The sequence below is a fragment of the Aphis gossypii genome, chromosome 2 (genome assembly GCF_020184175.1).
Source record: "Aphis gossypii isolate Hap1 chromosome 2, ASM2018417v2, whole genome shotgun sequence".
NCBI lineage: Eukaryota > Metazoa > Arthropoda > Insecta > Hemiptera > Aphididae > Aphis > Aphis gossypii.
In genome coordinates, this window is record NC_065531.1 from 75,719,046 (window position 1) to 75,741,680 (window position 22,635).

The 22,635-nt window shown below is 29.6% G+C and overlaps 3 protein-coding genes across 5 annotated transcripts in view; 1 reads left to right on the forward strand and 2 right to left on the reverse strand.

Moving 5' to 3' along the window:
• Positions 1 to 22,635, forward strand: part of LOC114132683 (ras GTPase-activating protein raskol-like) — a 136,964-nt gene that overhangs the window by 29,034 nt on the left and 85,295 nt on the right. The window lies entirely within an intron of this gene.
• LOC114129325 (uncharacterized) lies at positions 4,228 to 13,626 on the reverse strand. Its single transcript, XM_027994027.2, has 7 exons — positions 13,558 to 13,626; positions 13,055 to 13,259; positions 12,872 to 12,990; positions 12,021 to 12,141; positions 8,415 to 8,662; positions 7,026 to 7,091; positions 4,228 to 4,344 (listed from the first exon to the last, which is right to left on the reverse strand). Exons 1-7 carry the CDS (start codon positions 13,621 to 13,623, stop codon positions 4,228 to 4,230), a joined length of 942 nt encoding a protein of 313 aa, XP_027849828.2. The 5' UTR covers positions 13,624 to 13,626.
• On the reverse strand, positions 14,150 to 20,649 carry LOC114129324 (uncharacterized). Its single transcript, XM_027994025.2, has 10 exons — positions 20,542 to 20,649; positions 20,319 to 20,453; positions 20,050 to 20,224; positions 19,800 to 19,951; positions 19,142 to 19,271; positions 18,924 to 19,065; positions 18,559 to 18,811; positions 18,350 to 18,418; positions 15,331 to 15,420; positions 14,150 to 14,296 (listed from the first exon to the last, which is right to left on the reverse strand). The coding sequence occupies exons 1-10, from the start codon at positions 20,647 to 20,649 to the stop codon at positions 14,183 to 14,185; spliced, it is 1,368 nt and encodes a 455-aa protein (XP_027849826.2). The 3' UTR covers positions 14,150 to 14,182.

The following is a 22,635-nucleotide window of genomic DNA, read 5'->3' on the forward strand; positions in this document are numbered from 1 at the left end:
CTAGCTACTTCCTTATCTCTATTAGAGATTAACAATGTTGTTTTAGTATTTTTACTTGAATACCTGTAAGTAGGTACTTCAATTATTTCTGTAAATTTATTGAAATTAACCACAATCATTTTATTCTTTTATATATGTAGGTACAATAGGTACACACTATGTATATAATATCATATCTATAAAATATAATATGAAAATACAATCATTATACTTCAAAGTATAGTTTTATAGTCCAAATAAATGTTTACGATAATAATATTTTATTAAATAAACTAATATTTTTTTTTCAATCCATACATTCTTCTTAGACGTATAATTAATTATTACTTAGGTACATATTTTAGGTTCTGAGATATAGATACTAGGAATAGATTAAAAAGAAAACAAAAGTTGAATTCGAAAGTTTTCAAAACTGTTCTGATTTTTTTAATATACCACCTACTCATTTATTAACTAATATTACTATGTATTACTAATATATTTTTAAATGTCAAAGCCCAAAGGTATGTCTCAGTAAAAAACCGTTTCGTGAATCTATTCATCTCGAATTCTCGGACTATCGTAAAAAACATAGATACCCACTAATGAGAAGTTGATGATGAGGAAGCAACATAATTTAAACGAGGAATTTCATTATTATTATTTATAGTAGAAAATACCTTCAGAATATAGTATAACGTGTTCTTCGACGGTGTAATTCTCATACTTCTCAGCACAGCCGTTTACCACACTACTATTATACTGTTGTACTATGTTACAAACGATATACTTATACACCGCACTGTTGTGAATAGTGTTTTGATTTTGTACACACGTGTCAGAACATTATACGAATGTATAAATCATAAATACCACAGTTTCACGTTTAAGATTATTTCTCTGGTTTCAATGAGAAGTTGTATGGAATATTTCTGTAATATCGTGTTCTCTGAGATCAGGTGAAATTATCCAAGTTTAATTAATAATTTTATTTACCATACCGTCATTCTGAATTTCTTTGGCCATTGCTATGGTATTACATTCATATCGACCGCATATACGACTATGAAATAAATCGCAATCGTAAACTCTTGTATATATTTTTATTAAATTGTAGGTAGATATAGTTTTTTTTTATAGAAAGAGTGATGTGTAATATATCTCGCATGTAATATATTTCAAAGTTATTTGGTAGAGTTTTAATCTACAAGTGACTATTTCGGAAATGTAGTTTAAGCTCTTAAGTACGTACATTTTTAAATCTCTTATAAATCTATGCAACTTTTTATTACATTTATTTGATAACAATTAATATTATGGCTGTTACTTAATACTTCAAAAATTGATTGTACAATAAAAATATATAGTTTAAATATTAAATACTTAAATGTTTTAAACCGTACACTAGTAATTTATGAAATCGGTTGTATAAATCGTGTAACTGTGGACGAATTCAGAAAGATGGCGGGGGGTTCACCAAACCCCTTCTCCAATTTTTTTTAGCATTCCTACTTATCCAACATCCAAAAAGTAAGAATATATTTTTTTTTCTGTCATAAAACATCTCTGTATAATCTTTATCTCCTTTCCTACTCAGTACATATAAAAATCATGCTTGATACGTGGATTGCGTTTATAATTTATTTGTGCACTCATACAGAATGATTCTCTTAACAATGAAAACTTTTATTACGGTCAATTTTTATGAAAAATGTTTTTCAAATTTTTAAAATTTAGCAATATTATACATTTTTGATTAAAAAGTGAATTACTTACACTCAATCGTATCTTGTCAGTGTTTTATTTTTTTTAAAGACAACCAATACTTTTTTTGGAAATATCGTCATATAAATAAAAATATTAAACTTGGTTTTTATTTTTTATATTTTACTTTTACTGTTTATAGGAGATGTAAAATAGAAATTATTATGAACTTTTAATAGGTTATCTATTTGTTAATAAAACATTTATATAATCTAACTTCAATTTCAATTAGTGTTTTTTTTTTTTATCAAAATTGTCGTAAAAATATTCATAAGTGAATTATAAACCTAAAAAATCATAATTTAAAAAAAAAATATACATAAGATAATTTTATTATAAAACATAATGGTATTTAAGTACTACTTAAACTATGTTTAATCCTTTTTTTTATTATTTGATTGAGTTATTGATGGCTGATTAGTGTTAAATGTTAAAAGAATCGCTCTGTATGTTATGTGAATTGTGCGCGTGTATCACACGAATTCTGAACGCAAGTACCTATATACAGCTATTGTGTTACGCGCCCGACCGAATGACGCGACACATTCCGCCGCCGTGTTCTTGCCACAGCGATCGCGGTTACGACGATATAGTAGACGATAACGACTGGCGTACCCAACTACAACTGTTAGGACTTAGGCAGTTAGGTACATATAATTGCAGAATACGTTATTTTATACCTAGACGGGCCATGCGTTATAGAAATCTTCGAAAGTCGTCGCACCGCTTTAGCCGGTCGTATTTTGTTAATATTCAATGCGTGTGTGTATTCCACCTGAAGTGTATCATTCAAAGAGCAATAGGAAATGTTTTTATCGTGTATTATGGGTGGAACTACGACGTGAGCTTCTTTATATTATTATAAAGTACATTTGTTAATTCGTTTAATATTTATGAACGTTTTTATGCAAAACAATAAACTATTATTTATAATTATTAGGTACTACCTATTTTTTTAAACTGTTGGTCGTATATTAAAGATACCAATTTTACGATGTTTAATTTGTCTGGATTTTTTTCGTAGATACTATATCTACGTATGACGTAAAAAAATATATATTTTTTTTTAATCAAAGTTTTAGAACTATTGCATTTTTTACCAAGACGCCCCCGAGGACCTCGCCTTATATTAACTTTTGATAGCACACACACTGATGAAAATGTCTAATTTCACCTATGTATGAATATTGTATGACACATGCGAGGTCACGCAGAACAATAATAACCAAAACAATTATAACAGATAAACATCGATTTTTCTTTTAAATTATGTATACGTAAATACGTTTATTATTGATTTATTGACATTTTAATAACATTGGTTTTATAATATGTGTTATTATATCACAATACGCGGTGTAGCTGCATAGTACATAATATACGGTATACGCACGCATGTGTATGGTGCATCAACAGTTTATGTGGCGTAAAAAAAGGAAGAAAAAATAACGCTATCGTTCCGACGAGTTCGTTGATCTGCCAGTGCGTAAGAAGAAGAAGTCGGAAAAAAGTCACCACCGTTATTATTATTGTCAATATAGAATATACTGCACACACAAGCGACTATTGTTGTCGTTTTCTCGCGCGCAAAATATACCTATATATATATAATATCGAATATTTGAATATATATATGTATAAATGTAGGTGCTCCGTGTTGGCAAGTGGTAACGGGAGGTTATGTACAAGTACGATCACCGTCTCGATTATCCGCCGCCCGTACGTCCGTTTATACTGCGTATATATATTATAAACAATGAATGTGTGTTAGTACGTTCTGGGCCAACGGAACTGCAACAGTATCAGGATGAATCCGACGCACCAGGAAAACACCTGTGAAACGATATAAAATACTATATACTATAGTGACAATATTATTATTATTATTATATAATATATTTATGTATGGTACTGGCGACAGTTTGACCGCGTTACTGTATTATAATGATATTACGATTGCGTGGATGGTTTATGTAGGTTTATAACTTGATATTATGTATGAATGGCTTCCAGATAGTAGGGTCACGTAATTTACAGAGATTATACTTCAAAGTACCTACGATATATTTATTTTTCTTCGTGATTGCTGAGCGAACCGATGCTTTTTTTTAGGCACTAGCTTTTCTAACCAGTGATCGATTCAACTTACACCTGATTTTACCACTTTTCAACAATTCTGTATTGTCAGAAGAATATTTTCCATCTAAAAACTTCTTGAATTTAGTGAAAAGATGATAATCACTGAGTGGAACATCTTAATTATAAATGGGTAGTGTGGCGGTATTCCAAAAAAAGTTGACGAGGTCCTTGGGTATAGGTGATTAGTAAACAAAAACTTCTTTCTTTTCTTTCATTTATCAAACATAAGATATTAATAGCCTCAGATCATCGTTATTTTTCCATAACAAAGATATATTATATGGTGAGATTATACACTGCAACGGTATATAATATTATGACTCTGAATCTATCGTGTATCTTTTATCAGCGATATAATATATAACTTACGGATACGAACAACCTTGGGCCAAGCACCAATGTACCGCACGCTAAGCGCATTTCTGCAGGAGGATTCTCAATTTCCCACAGGAAAAATGAAATCTGACAAATAAAATATACATACATTTCATTATTAAGTTTATAAGTATTAAGCTATATATCATTGCCCGGGAAAGAATATTACGGATTTCGTTAAAATTTGTATTTTTCATAACTATTTTATACCATTTAATTGAATTAAAATGACTACTAAGTAGTAACCTAATTTAATTTAATTCACTCTTTCGATTTACTTATCATAATTAGCTGTAATATCAACTAGGTAGTTAGTGTATATTACATCTATTATGTATCTAAATACAATATTTCGATTAATAAATTATAGAAGTGTACAATAAAATATCCTGCATTAGTTATATTTGATTAATTTCCTACAAAATCGATTGTTATATTATTATATTTTATGGAAATATACAAACACATCAAACACGGATAATTACATACCTAGCACCATGGTCAGAACTCAAGAAAATTTCTAGGGCAATACGTATGGACGCAATTGACGGTTTATTTTTATTTTTTTTTAAAGTTTTTTCTCATAAGAAACTTATATACACCTATATATAATTATTAAATACTTTTTATCACAACATTTTCTTTCGTTTTGATCATTCTTGATATGAATGTGCTGAGAACGGCTAGAACGAAATAGCTTTAAGTTTCTTGTTATATTTCTACACCGTCCGCGCGCGTTCATTGATATTTCACTGAGGTCGTTGATCCACCGTGCCATGCAGGAAAGGTTACTCGAGGTTTACGCGTACTGGTTTTCGTTTTTCTACTATGTATTTTCGCTTTTGTTATTTATCCAACACTTAAAGATTATCAATCTATCTTGGTTTGCCAATACATGATACTATAACATTGTAGTGTATAACCTATCCATCTACTTACGTAAGAAAAATATTTTTAGATATCATGAAAAATCTAAATTTTAAATTTAAGATTCGATACTTTAAAAACGTTTGAGAATCAATGAAATGGTCTACGCAGTATACATATTTCCATAATATAATATATTATGGTTTTATATATAAAGTTGTTACTAAATTAATCATATTTTGAGATAACAGTAAACAAATATAGGTAACATCTGTTAAGTGTTTGAATATTATGTTTAAAAAAAATCGATTTTTTATACATTTTTCCCATTGTTTTTATTTTTAATGGTTCTATTTCCTCAATTAGTAAATTCGATGTCCGTTAATAAAAAAAATTTAAACAAGAAATATCACAATAGGTTACACAAATTATTTCCTTACTGTTTTAGTTATTTAGATAGGTACCTATGAAAAATATTGTCACACAAAATACATTATCAATTATCATTGAATGAAGCGTATTGAACCTACTTACCTGATTACTCTACTCCAACCCAATTGTTTCAAAAGAGAAAAAATATTTCAATAAATAATATTATAATAAATACGATAAATATACTGCCAATGCTACCGGAACTAATGACTATAATATACTATTATATAATTCAATAACTATAATATAACAGCGTAAAAAATCAAAAATATATTGTTTAATGACGACTGTATATGATAATTGAATAACAGATTTAAATTCTTACTAGAGCCGTTACCTTATTCTCTGATCAAATAAAAAATATTGCGAACATCTACGACTAGTTATATATATATATATATATATACCTATTATGTGTGTGTAATAGTCATCTGGTTATTAAGTAATCTGTTATTTAGATATGTTGGACGATTAGATTGGATTAGATGACAATTTCTAGATTACTATCACTTCCATAAAATATCCTTCTTCATATTAAACATCAATAAAATATAACATGGTTTTACGAGTATGCACTAATATAATATGTTTCAACAGTTTTTTATAACATAATTTTGTTCAACAGTGTCAAACACCACTCAGCAACCCACATTGCCCACCTATATTTTCACAGTAATAATATATATATTATACATATAGGTAGCTGGTACATTAGTATATTATTCGAGTTTTTTGCATGATGAATGATTTGAGATCTCATTTCTGAGAACCAAGTGTATAACCTACAATATACGATAATAATGAATAATGAATATTGATGAAAGTGGCGAGTAATTGTTATTTTGCATGCCTCGCGTATTGCTGTTATGTTAAAATATGCATTCCTCTGATTCGAGTAGGTACTATTAAAATAGGTGCTTAGATTTATTTTATAAAATATTCTAGTATAACCATTGAGTATTTTTTTTCTCGTGATGTTTAGCTACGGAAAACGGTATTTATATTTATAATACTATAAACACGTTATAGTTTATAAGTTGTAAATATAATATTGTATCATAGTATAAAATATATATTATTATGTTGAAAACCTCGAGTTTAAGTTTTTAATTTCTGGTAAGATTTTGAGTTGAACGTTATTGTATTTTTTCAAGGAGGACAATTTTATTATTATTTATAAAACAGCAAATTATAACTACCATGACAAAAACGTTTCATTTTGAATGAATCCAATTAATATTGTGGTTTAATGTATATATAGTTACGCGGTACAAAAATGGCAGTTAAAGGTTGTTATAAGACCACAACATTTGTCACTCTTATTCGGTCACGACATATTGGTAACTATATCGATCATATTCAAGGATTAGTCCACTTAACTATCCCGATTGCCTTACTCATACACGCGTTATGACACGAACGAGCTAGCAAAGCAGTCCAGATGAGACGTGCTAAAAGTGCATAATTACTTCGTCTTCTAGATGTGTGTCCGTGCTCGGGTTTATGTCCAGTAAGATCGTCACGATTTCGTTTGCCTGTATAAATAAAATGAAAAATAAAAACCCTATAACGATATTCTGTATAACATGCAGGTATTATTTTAATATGATATACAATTGCAATATAAATTTTCTTTTCGCTACCCCGTGAAGTCTAAAAGCATATTATACAATATCGATGCCTTTTGGTCGAACGCTCACGATACATAATAGTAAAGGAAACGGATTTAAACGCGATTACGAGTGGCCATTGTGTTTTCCGCTAACTGTGCCACGGTTATACCCATACGTGCACGCTCGGCGACAACGGTACACTGCGAAAGAAAGGCGAAACCGCTTTTGCGATCGTGCGCGATTAGCGATAATTACCGATTAAAAAAAGAGAGTGTAATTTACGTGTAGAAAGAATAATAATAATGATTTTCATTAAACTCGCTTATAAGTTATAACATTGACGTGTTGCCCGTGTAGGAATTAAGTGGCATACACCATGCTGCACACGAGGTTGCAGTCGTTGCAGAGTATAGGAAAAAGACGCTAACGTCCGATAGTGTATATGCATATACGGTATAATAATAATAATAATAATAAATTTTACACCTACGCAAATAAATGGCGCGCTAAGTGGTGCAAGTAGTATTTTATTATAATAAATAATCTATACGACCTGTGTACCTACTAAACCGTCTAAACTCTAAACCCAATAGGCGGTTACTTCAAGTAATGTTGTATCTACACTACACAATAAATAATATATATAGTTAGGTAGTAATCGTTTGTAAATAATTGATGCAGAATTTTATAATTCGAAAAAATTAATGGCAATCGGAAACCCAAAGACGGGCTTACATCAAGCAGACAAAACATTAACTTTGTTTCCCATTAAACCGGAGACAAAGTGGATTAAATTTCGCGACCATAATCCATTTTAGTGACACAATGTTCGTGTTTCCACGGAAACGTGTTGGTGTCTGTTCAAAAGCGAAAAACATCAAAAGGTTTCTGTTTTTGTTTCCGTTTACGGCCATTATATTTGTCTTATTGGTGGAAACATATAGTGTTGACGTGACAATGTGACTATCAGAAAAAATGTATTAAAATCACGATTTTTGTTTCTGTTTTGTCTTTGCGGTGTGGACAAAAAAAAACAAACATCTTAAGATGTACATGTTTTTCATTTTTCTTTTTTGTATAGGTAAACGGAAAGTTCCTGTTTTGTATTTTATCGCAAAATTTACAAATGTGTTTTGCTTTGTCGGCTTGGAGTAAACATGCCTTTATTTCTCATCAGTTGATGTGTATTTACTATTTAACGATATTATATTATCTTTATTATCGTTTGACTCTGTTTTTACTCACCACCTTTCCAACGTCACCGGAAACCTTGCACAATGCAAACAGCCTCAGAAATCGTTGTAATACATCCAATAAGTCGGCCGCTGGTCCGGAACGTTCCGTTGACAGGAGCGCTCGATGGACTTCAAACACCGCAGCTGCGGCCGTTGTACCGATCACCATTAGTATTTGCGCACCATACGTTATGCTACTGATAATTTTTCCCGTGCGATCAATCAATGCTTTTCTCTGCGCTCTGACTGCCGAAAGCTCTTTAAGCGATGATGATGGTTGAAAGGTGGAAACAGATATAAGTACACAGATTAGTTGTCTCGATTGCAATATAATGGTTTGAACATTCTTTTTCGCGCGTTTACACATCACTCGTCGTCTCTAAGACGAAATTGTATGGAATGGTTCAAATTATTATTTTCAAAAATTTTAGCAGATTTTTAAATAAGATTACACTACTATAGGTATAATATTAATCTATATATATCTACTTGAATACGTTAAAACTTAAAACATATACAAACGATCCTCCGTACCAGTGTTATTAGTGTTATTACCTATGTGTTTATCTATTCCTATAAGTTGTTTAATATTATACTAATCATTAGCTACTAATGATAGTATAATATGTTTACTAATTATGTACACATAATTATTTTAAAATCAAGTTAATTTCGCCCAGAGAAGCATACAAAAATATAAAATAAAAAAATATACATATTACGTGTACAAAATAATAATAATTACAATAATACAAAAAATATAATGTAATCAACTAAGAAATATAACTATATGCGTAGGTGCATAAAATACTGCTAATATTTCACTTTGCCGATTTTATATTAGTTTAATAAGCTTTCCCAATATCCACTTTCGCCGATGTGAGTTATATTTTAAATTTTAATAAATAAAAAATATTATATGAAATGTATTATGTTAATTGAGTAAAACATATCTCTATAGTCTATAGGTATGAAATCAAAACAGTTCAGTTACATTTTAATACGTTATTCGGTTATTGTAAGATAAACACATTTCTTCAACATTGATACAATGGTGGCTGTAATTCTTTATGGGAAGGAGTTTAGTTAGTCGAGTTCACATCTACGTTGTGTTTATTATTGTCAAAAGTTGAGCTCAGCCAACTCTGTAAATTTCCCGATAAACCGTGAATAGTGAATGACGCCACGATTACAATGGCAAGTCATTAAAAGGCACACGACAAAACAGACGATAATGTACTGCAGTAAACCCTTTACAAACGGTTATGATAAATTGGTTTCTAAACCATGGTGTCAATTTTGAAGACAAATTTTTACTTAGTTGTACCTGGATAATGCATTATGTTATTTTTTAATTGTATTAATTAATATTATATACTATAGAATGTATGAATATTAAGATAATTAAACAACTCCTCGACAAGTGTCATTAATGGATAACTTCTTATTCCAAATATGCATTACATTTTTATTCTGTTATCACATACCTATATAGCCATATACTAATAGTGTAGACGGTATAGTTTGTGTGTATGTCTTACTAAATAAATAAAAAAAAAAATAATTATTTATTTAGTTAGGAATATAAATTATAAATTCTATATTGATACAAATTGCCATCATAGAAAATACTTCTTAATAGAGGCCACTGACAAGTAACTAAACCAGCTCAGAGAAATAAATTAATCATAATGTAACGTTTTAAAATGTTGTCGACTGACGATAAATTACAAGCGTTAAACTGTTACCAATTTTTAAATTTAAATTAATAAGTCTATTCACGTCAAAAAATTGTATTAATAAAGAAGCCATGGAATAGCGAAGGTAATAAGATTATCTTCTATAAATGTTACAATTTTTTAATATTCATATGGGTTTTATGTATATCGCATTTTAGAAAAATCTCTCGAGTCGACGGCCGCGTCATACCTACCCATATTCCGTGTTCACGTGTATATAAGCACACCGAGTAGTCGGTTTCACCCGTATGCACATTGCACATTATATATATAATTATATAGAAGATTCGCGTAATTTATATTATAATAATGTAATACGCGTGTATAGGTACTTAGGTATACGCGACGGATAAATAATTGCGCATTAATATTCCGTGGGTATGTTTTGGTACATAAAACTTAATGTATATAATACCTACTATGAATTATAGTATTACTATTTTTATTATATTTATTTTGAATATTAATCGATCGTACGTGGATAATATGTGCGACGAAGTCTTTCCCCGCGCTCCGGGGCGTTTGTAAAATATTACAGACCGCGACCGATTAAAAAAATTTTCTCATAAGAATACGCGATCGAGTGTATATGTATATAATGTGCATAATATGTTTACCTGTATGTGCATGTACGATGATTCGTAGCTAATGGCATCGCCATCATTATATTATTATTATTATTATTATTATTATTTTAGTTTTCGTCATCGCGTACTACCTATGGATATAAGACGGGTTTATTATATTATATACATTTTTATATGTTTTTATATTACAGTTTATTAATTACTATATTGCTGCTGCCGTAGCAGTATGTCCTAATTTTTCAAACGAGTAAGCACGCGCGTAGGCAGTTATGGATTAATCACGATTTGTGGTCCTACAAAACCGTATAAATACGGTGCATATGGCGCTGCATATAATGCTCAGGTTATAGGTATTACTCAGCATATCTATATAATAATAATAAATAACACGGCTATGTCCTATGTAGAGTGTAGACACTCGACGCCTCCAACACTCCACCCCGTGCTAATTAATTTCCTAAAGTAGACGAGTCACGCGTATACAAATGTCAGCTATATAGGTATAACAATACGAGTTGGTGACATTACTGTGTGATCATAAGGCGTATAGGTAGGTACATACTATATACGGAGTGGCTAACGGTGAAAGATTCCGGTTTCAAAAAAAAGGGTTGTGATATACTATCATACAAAAATCGCATTCAGAAGAAAAGAGCCAATTAGTTTTTTTTTCTTCGTCTTTTGTAGGTTATTACAAACTACATTTATAGGTATATATTTTAATCTAACCCTTCGTGATGGTCGTCTATATTGGTACGTATATTTTGATTTCATTGTCAACTTGTCGGACGTATATTATACGTCAATAACGCATGAAGAATATTCGATTTAAACTAAAATGAACTAACCGTCTGTCCTCTTGTATAATATCTATACCGTGCTATTTAAAAATAATCTATACTTAACCTTGTCTAAGATACTTAATTTATTTTATTCCATATTGTATGAAAATATTGCATTCATACTTTTCATCCGGGATATACACTTCGATCATTGTATACAGAAACGTCCTTCGGTTCGACTATTGGTTGGTGTCGGCTAGTCAGTATGAAAATTTCTATGTATAGGCCACCGATGACAATATCATATAAAAATCATCTCGTTTTATCAAAGTCAATTTATACATCTGTGTTTAATACATTACGCATAATAATACTGATAAAACAGTTTCGTTTTGAATTCGAAAAGGCCGATATAAAAACAAATCACTCTCAAGTCCTACAGACTACAGTATTATTTGTTGTTACTCGTACATCTTTTATTTAGTATAAATACGTATAATATACATACTCGCTGTGGAGTTACATCCATCCGCCACCATTTTGTTAAGGTTGTGGTGGCTTTTTTTGATTTCGGCACACATCCGGCAAAAATGAATTTCCGAAAGTAATGGAATGAAACACAAGAAAATCTGTTCGAAAACATGCACATACGGCGTGTATTATTTTTTATATACTGAATGTAATAGGTACCTAATAAGTAATAGTGATTGATACAAAATATAAAGGTACACAATAATATATAACATAATATATAATAACTATATATAAGACATAAGTATAATAAGTACTTGACGGTAGTTCATGCATAAAGTCTTTAATATGTAGGTACTAAAGGTACTTCATGTCATATATAAATACAAAATTCGATCTGGAATGCGCAATGGCATAAGATATAATGTATACCCAAAATCTAAATGCTATATCGACTTAATGTTTTTAAATGTATTCAAATATTTTAAACGAAAACCGAGCGTATTTCAAATGTAATGATAAAATCAAACAAACGTGTAGTACACACATTCAAAAAAATTACGTTTACTTATATATATATTACGTACACGTTTTTTTAGACAGAAATTATTAATTTATGCACTAATAACCTCTGCAAATCGAATATTTTTTGTGTAATTCTCAAGAAATGTTTGCTTAAGATGTATATTTTTTATTGCAGTGCGCTATTAAAATTTAATTTGAATAATTTTGCATCAAAGTGCGCACTTGAGAATAGTTATACAACTTATTCACTGGTTTATTTTAATAAAATCATATTTATTCGACATTACACTGTAATAAGTAATAACTAATAGAATTATCAAAAAACTCCTCCCACCCGTTTTATTACTATTTTTATGATCCTACCTGGAGCATATCTTCCCAATTTATAGCACCACTATCGCGATGCGACAAACGTAACCAGTTGCTACTGAACAAACACACGGACGTCACCGCCCAGTAAGACCAACCGGACCACGTTCGGTCTGTAACGTCGTTTAGAGAGTATATAAATAGATTGTTTGATGTCGACCGGAAGAAGGGTCTTACAGTCACCGGAAATGTGGCAGTGAATTACAATTAATTGTCGTGTCGTACCGACCAATAACGTTATCAGTATCTGCACGTATAGTGGTAAAATTCGGAACGCTATTTCCGCAGCCGACGATTCGGAAGTGGCCCAGTCTCTGTACATCAACACGCATGTCACTAATGCAAACAACCCGTTTACTGTGTAGCGTTTCAGGTGTTTCAACTGAAAATACAAACTATTATAAAAGCCATAAAGAATTTCGTTCCAACATTTCCCTGCGTATCAAGAAAACATTGCATTAAATAGCATTGGAAACCTGCCGGTAGATATTTGGTGCAACAAATATTCAATAATAATATATTATATAATCAAAAGATTACCATAAGCCATTTTCTCGTTACATTTACTAAAACTGCCCATAGTGAATCTTTTAGTCCTTATAAAAAGTCCTTATCCAAATATGGTACCGTTTTACAACAGAGCAATCGAAATTATATTGTAATTGTAAAATATCACTTACCTTGGATTGTCTTGAGTTTCGACAATCTGCTGGTATTAAAAAACCAGGCGTACGCGAGGACTGCATCACAGCGAGCCTGCTGTCTACGCGACTTTATATGCGTTTGTGTACGTTGAATTGTATACGCGCGAGCCGCTAGGCGTACACCAAACAATACCGTTATTATGTTATTTTTATTTGATGTTTTTGTGTAACATAATATTAATTTATTATTCGTAGTATGCACATAGATACGAACACTTATTGTTATCGATTAAAGTTAATCTCGTTTCCACGTATACATTAATTCTATTACTATGTCAAAAAATAATAATTTCGAAAATCGATGTGGTATTCAATCAAATTAAGGGGCCCGGTCGTGACTATTTAATAAGGGGCAACATTTAGGCAATTTGTAAGCTCGTCGCCGCTGCCAAGTACCTATGTGTTAGTCGTAAATGATTATTAGTGCTTCAGTGCTTTTATAAAACGCTAACTCTCATTTTTCAGGCAAATGAGGATTAATAGAAATGATAAAAATGTCGAACAATATACAATATAGCATCGTTGTGAAATAGTGACCATGGACTAAACAAATTATAAATTGTGAATTAAATGAATAATATGTAGAATAGCGCTCGTTGGTTCATTCATCAAATTTGTCTGCGGTCGGACGATCATAAATTGGATACTGTTCTTCGATAACCGTCATGTACGATTGAATGATGATCACTAGATACCCTCCCACTGCCATTACACTCTGAAAAAAAGATAAAAAATTATTTCATAAAAATGTCACTATACACTGTTATAATTTTTTTACAAGTTATAAGTTATAGTTTATACTATAAGATTGACCGAAAAATGTAAATATTACGAAAAAACAGCATTTAAACAAAAAATTTATTAAAACATGCATTTATATGCCCTAACCCATGAAATATGCAAAAATATGCAAAATAAAATTTGGTATTTGAACTACAAATAAGTCAAAAAAAATTTCGGCCGAATCCATTTTTTTATTAAGTGTAGCAAAAAAAACATGCAAATGCATTAAATTCACAGCCCTGGTTATAACTAATTGATATTAATCGTAATTAGTTATTGACCTTGATGATTTTTATTTTTATCAACATTTCTAAATGCATTTAATTATCAAACTGCATATTATATCAGTGGAAATATTAAAATAAGAATCAAATATGTAATTGCCTAAATAAAATTGTTTATTTAATTAATAAGATCCAGCTGTGTTATCTACCAAAATTTTACGATAATCACACTGACTATCTTAGAAATCGAACAAAACTTCTGAAAAAAAAATTGAATTTATGATAAACATTAATTTACTTGAAAATGATTTTTTACGTTTTTGAGCTTCAAATTTTAAAAGTTTTAAAATTTAGAAATTAAATAAGAGTAAAAAAAAATATATATATATTAGTGTAGTGCATTTTGCATGCACGTGCCCCAGATTTACTATTTCGTTTATACTTCAATCACATTTTATACTAATTAATAATAATCATCACCTACAGTAATACGTATATTTTAATCCGAAGTAAGAAAATTGTAAAAGTATTGAATTTTTTAAAATCGGTTGGTATCCAAAACCCTTCAACAATAGAACCTTTTTATTTTAACCAATGACGTCGAGATCACTATTTTTCTTTTGCTTCCCAAAAACAATAGAACCTTACTCATCCGAGTAGTATTGATTATTGTTAATACCGTTGTGTTATGTTTGTGGAAAAAGATAACGTTTTTTCCTAGCATGTGTAAAGAAAGACTCACTGATAAGAAATATTCGTCATCCAAATAACTCAAGCCATATAAAGAAAATCTTATTTTTTTATTATCAATCCTTTCCAAGAAACGTTTTATCTGAAACAAAAAACACAACATTTAAAATTAAACCGTACAAACAATAATATTAATTATAATATGGTTGAAATAATAACGGTTTCGATAAAAGTTCATTTTTTTTATGTTCGGGTTACAATAAATAAATAAATAAAACTATAAAACTATAAAAACATAATAAGTTATAAGTAATGATATTTTTCTTAATAATTCATCTATAATATATTTCTCATTTCATACTGCTCGTTCATTCAAAAAAAGATTTAATGTATAACAAAGAATTATTAATTCATATTATCATTACGTCTACACATTTAAGTATTTAACAAATAATAACACAAAGGCTAGCTCAAAACCGGAAATATATTGTTATTATTTCGAAAAGAAAAATTAAGTTTGTAAATTATTGGATTGGAAGGTCGTCTAATCTAATTCCGAGTCCATTGGAAACATTCGGTTTTCTGTTTTACTCTTACCTAATTGGTTTTTAATCTTAATAAAACGATCATTTGATACTATTATTGAGACGTTTATGAATGTCTCGATATTTTATGCATTGTGATGAAATCAAAGTAAAACATAATAATAGAAAGGTAAATAAATAATCATATTAAATACAGTAGCAGTTTTTGATGACAAAATATAACAAATTGCCATTGCTGTTAGCTGTTAAAAAAGCGCATTATCACTGTAATATAGTAATATTATACTGTACCTATAGAATATGTAATATGATATTGTAAACTTGGTCTAAATGTTTTTTTTTCCAGTTTTAAGAACGATTTTTAATAATTATAAACAAGTCAGTTTGTTTGTTCGTTTTTTTCTTTTTATAGACGCGCGTATTAGGCAAAATCTCGCGTACAATTAATGATTACTGCGTATTAAAACAGTTAATCATCTATAATTATATTATGCATTTTTATGTTTTACAAGCAGTTAAACGAAATATATTGAATGCATTTTTAGTAATTAATAGTAACTGCGATAGCATTGTGCATGTATATCCGATGTGTACACCTACCAATCTATTAAATAATCATCATAATATTATTAGGTATATTATACTTCTCTATCTGGCATCTGCAGTGTTGTATTTAATCTGTTAGGTTGCACGGGCTTAAAAATACTTTATGGATTTAAATAATAGTATACGATTTATAATTATATTAAAAATTTTGATGATTGTTCCTTTCGATACCACATTTTCTAAAATCGTATTTCAAAAAAAAGTAAATACTAATATTATAAGAATAACTATTATCGACTTATACGTTAACGTTCCCGCGTATAACAATTGTATTTATCATAAAGCAAATTATGTAGACCATAACAGCGACGCAGTGTATATATTATATTAATTATTATGATATGAACAATATGATTGCAAAGGTCCAGGTTTGGTTCAAGTCTGCGCAACATGTTGTTTGCTTATCCATACCGTAGATTATACGTTTATATAATTTATTCGAGTATATTTAATCAATGCTCATATTATCATACTATTATCACTGAATTATTATTACTATACAGTACAGTACACTGTGTCACGTGCCTTGCAAACAAGCATCTAACCGTCAAAAAGTTCTCATCATACTTTGTTGTTTATGTCATGCCGATTGTAAAAAAAGTCCAAAAATACATCCATCGAGATAACTCACCAATGCTAGAAATTCCCACGTGACACCGTGCCATCGAAATTCACTTTGGCAGGGTGTAGCTTAGCGATACTTAAAAAAACCGAAAAATTTTTTGTCGAACCACCACGTGTTCTCTCGTTGGACAATAATGAAGTGGTGTACTCCTGAGGTCACGCTATCGATCCGCTTTATTTATCTAAACTTGAAATGTTATTAAAACGTGCAAACCATTCGATATTTGATATCCACACGTTGGAATAAGTAATATGTAATAGGCTGTAATTTTATGTACACGAAAAGTAAAAAAGTCTATACTAAATTATTGTAAAGAAAAGTTGAAATTATTTCATTGTGATTTCATAAAAAATAATGAATGAAAAAAAAAACCGAAATTAGATTTATGTTAGAATTTTTTTGATACTACAACCAATTATAATAGACATAGAACTAAAATTAAAATAATCGTCTTGTATTCCTGTATGATGTATATTATGTAATTGTATTATGTAATTTGCCCATGCTGGCACTCGTGTAATTTATTATTAGTTGCTCATTTTTAAATAAAAGTATTGTTTTGAATCACTTTAGTTTCTATTTAATACCTTCTAATTTTTATGTATTGTATAGTAATAATTAAATACTATAATTAGAACAAAGAAGTTGTAACAGAAGCTAAACCACGCTATCAAAATATATGTTTTCGTATGAGACTTATGGTGTAAAAATGTGTAACAACAAACACCTTTGCAGCTAATCATAAAACATTTATTATGTTCTTTGTTATAATGAGTCACGAGGTACACTCATGTCTCATACATCTATGTTGTGTCTGAGCTTTTTATGTCTTATATAGTTGAATATATTTCATTTTGTAGTTTAATAATTTATGTTTTTTATACCTATAATTTATCTCGACATTATTAAAAACGAATTATTATTATTATTACTATGGCGGATTACGGGTATATAGGTATACGTATATTTAATAGTCAATAATAGTTGTAATATTCATGGTAAATTTCAATGTAGGCTAAACTAGTTTTCATTTATATAGCTATTATATGCGTTTTGCATAATTTTCATCAAGAAAGCAATTTAGTGTAAAACATATGCATATTGATTGTCTACTTAAAGGACTTGGTAACGAGACATAATCTTTTTTAGGTTAATCTCGACGTATATATAAATATTAAAACAAAACTAGGTATACGAGATAATTATTTTAAAATGCAAAAATGCATTCTTATTACTTCTTTTTTATTTTTATTATACTACAGTTAATTATATTAATTATGTAAGTTTTACTCAACTCCTTTTTTTTCGTCATCGGTCAAACGTTTGTCGAATGAAGCGTTGAGAATAGTTTTCGCCTGTCTGGCCTGATTCGTACAATAGTGAATATTATACAGATGAAACAAAACCAACACCATAGTTTGCATAATTTAGATATATATTTTAGTATAAGTACCTAAGTATGGATAAATAAAATTATAAAATATGAATTATAATGTGTGCTTACTTCGTTGGTCGCAAATGAAGCGGCTTTGCATAAAATATATACTCTCAACATGTAGTGCAGCGGCCATATAACCATGGATATTTGTGGTGTGATTCTAAAATTTGAATATGCCATGATGATGCCCAAGACGAATAAATGGGGCAGCATATTCAGTATACAAGTGATGATGCTCAAAAGGATCAGCACCTTGAGCATAATACATACACATATAAACACATGGCATAAGAACGGAATGTTATATAATACACAACAAGTTGTATTATATGGAATAACACATATCATCATATTATAGTCATAACATTATTATTTATTATCGTTATTATTACTGCATTAGTAATTCATTTTTATGTAGCAACACTGCCAATACCTGATAAACGTCGTTTATGCGATCGAGAATGAAACAGAGGTCAGTGTGCGCTCGGTTCAATTTCCGGAGATGCATTACCATGTTAGTCGGCAGAGTCAATCGGTCTGACATTGTGAATAAGCCCGGTGGGCGTATCGTCACTGAAATCCTCTCCAAATTGACACAAATTCACATCTTAAATATTTTTTGGCGTATTCGACACAATAGTATACTCACCCTGATTTTTTCGGATTCGAAGCCTGTCCAAGGATACGTTCAGACACTTAAAACATTTTGCTAACACTGAACATATACACCAAAATTGGATACACAGTGAAAGTGCTTCAAGTTTGTGGATAACGTTGTCCTAAATAAAAATCATTGAAATTCAACAACTATAAATGTAGAAAATGAAAATTGAACAATGCAGTACTAACGTATTGTACTATTATGGTTAAAAATTGCAATGCATATTTTAATATAAGATTGATAGTTATAGGTACCTAGATATATAGAAAAGTTATTAGCATTAATTATAGAATATTCTATAATAATTCATAAATGCTATCAGTATACTTTTTTAAGGAAAAAATGTTAATTTTAACTTTATTTGTAGACTATATATTATGTATCATATATAAGGCCGCGAAACACTAATATAGTCTATAAGTAAAGTTAAAATTAACATTTTTTCATATCTTCTACCAAGTGACCAATAAACAAATAAAAATATAGTCTAATTGGATTGTATTACTACACTAGGTTCTAGTTCTAGTTGTATAGTTTATTTATTATTCTTATAATGACCCATAGAAAAAAATTTGCAACCCAAATTTGGGTCACTGTCCACGTTTTAAGGTTGAGAAACACTGGTTAATAGCCTGTAGGTACTTACGATCATGATGAACAGTTTCCAAGCAAACGTCAATCTTATCCTACTGAAACTTGTCGTAACCGATACGATCGACAGGACCGTGTTTATTATGATCATCATAATGGATTCAATATTAGTGTTGCGTGCTATCATGTTGATAGTATTTTTGTCTCCTAAAATCAGTTATATTATATCATTATGGTTTAAATTGAAGAAATACTATTTACATCTTAAGTGTATAAACTATATCAAAATTAACATTTAAACCAACCCATAATCGAGCCATGGCTTTTAAAAAATGCGTTGAAGAGTTCGAAAACTTTTCTCAAGCCTTTTAAATGGAACGGCATCAATATGTATATGACTATGATAATCGTTTGATTCAACCACAGAGATATTATGAACATCGGTCCAACGACTATCTGTATACGATCATGAATCGTTAGCTACAATTTAAAATGTATAAAATACTTCCCCATATACAAATTAATACAAGTGCTAAAATTTCTAATTTTTTAAAACTATATTTTATTTATCTACATTGCTCGAAGTTCTGTTTCCTTGGTACTTGATTGCGTTCCTTAATTCCCGTGTAGTACTTCCAGAAACTATAAGTAGTATAATGTAACTCAACGAAAAAATTAATCCAGGGATACTCCATAAATTCTTGTTAATCTAAATTAAATGTCATATAGATGTGTTTTATAAATCTTGTTAGTTGTTACAATATAATACGTAGGTATATAAATTATAATTTTAATACCATTTCACTGTCGTTCTTTGGTATACGGATAGGCATCCATCCAAACAATATTGAATAGTAATAGGGCACAGAAAAACTTTTGAACACGATGTATGAATCGACTTTCATGTTCGCTATTCAAAACTGAAATGAATTATTTATTTTTAACGTAATATTATACGATGATGTTTAGGCTTGATTGTGAGTTATTATATATGTGTATAATATTGATGTATAGATACTATCCATAATATTTTCATTGTCTGTTGTTGTTGGACTAAAGTAATAGTTATTACTTTATTATTAGGTACAAAACATGTATTTTTTATATCAATAAACTTTCGGCTTGTTTCATTAATTTTGTGTACAGTAACTGTATACAGTATTATTGTTATAGCAAAAACGGCATTCGTATTTTTTACATCGGTAAGGTGGTATATAATATTGTGTACGACTTTCCGATGATCGTGATTAACAAATTATCATATATATATATATTATTATTATTATTGTGTACACAATATTGCAATCTAATCTATGGACTTTAATAGGTCAAATAAGACTTGAACTAAACATTTTATTTTGTTAACAATAATATTGAATAGTTGGAACACTATATTATACGTGTCTATTTAGTATGCATGTATGAAATTGAAATGATAATATACGACTAAACTGAATTATACTGAATATTTTATTTATCATTCTGGTACCCACATAATAGTAATATTATGCAGACATACGGTATAATCATGGTTATTACTTATTAGTAATTATTACAATTAATTAAAAATATATACGCAGTGCAGTGTATACGCTTTCTTTGAAATGCATATGTTTAAAATAATTTATGTTATGCGGTTATGCGAATAATGCATTTATTGACGAAAAGTGGTGGACGCTTCTTTAAACGTACATTGTTTTGCTCACAATACCTAATCATTATTCGTTTAGAAAAATAAGAATCGTTGCTTTTTTAATAATATGGGAAACAAATATGTTAACACATTATTACGTCAATGAACTGTAAAGTCCTATACGAGCATTTAGAGTAAAGTTGTTATCGTAATTAAATTGTTTGTCGATTAACAATTGAATAATAAGAGTAATATCAATTTCACATTAAATTAATATCGATACCTTATGATCAAATTGAAAAGTGTAGGTCATGGTTAGGAGGAGCATATAGTTGATTAATGCATAATATATTCAATAGCCGGTAATGTGGAACTATACAATATTATGTCTGTATTTGTACGTGGTATGGTCTGTGGAAAAATTTAAAACACACGATAAATGTTACGTATTTGATGGATTTAATTGCCGGGACCAATTAATCATGTAAAAAACAATAAGGTTCGATTTCTTTGTTGTGATAATAATAATATAAAGTAGGTATAGTACGTGTACACCCGAGGTTAACCCGTAATTATTCTCTCGTTTTATAATAGCTGATTTTATACCTAATGGCTACATAATTAATATATTTGTATAGACTTGCCTAATGCTTATATTCTGGACATGTCTCATATATTATGCGAATAGACAAAAAAGATATACGGCCGTGTTGATATGGATAACTCACTTATTAATCGTAGGTCGTGGGTCATTCTAAGACATTTATAATAATTTGTTCTGTAGCAAATAGCCTTCACCGTCATTTATTTTGTTTTACCTATATGGCTTTATATCTTTTTATTTCGGCCCAGTCCTTCGCCACAGTCGTATTAGTTATATATTCGTTGTTCGACTGTATAATATTATGTGACATGATATTAGGTATATTAATGTAAATTGTACGCCATTGTCTAACCCGCCTAAGTAGGTAGTAAGTATCTATTCTAATAATAAAATAATATGTACGGTGTATACTCCTAAACTTTTTGAATTGTTTATTTGAGTTTGACAACATGATGTTTAATATATTTTATTGTGATTACTAAATTCTGAACGAAATTTTAATACATAACATTGTATTGCAATCGTATATTTTTATTAAGTAGACAAATACCGATTTTATGTATACATAATTGGTGGCGGTACAGTGTGTCATGGTGAAAAATTAAGGTGCTATTCATGGATTATTATTATATAATATATTATGCTACGTACCTG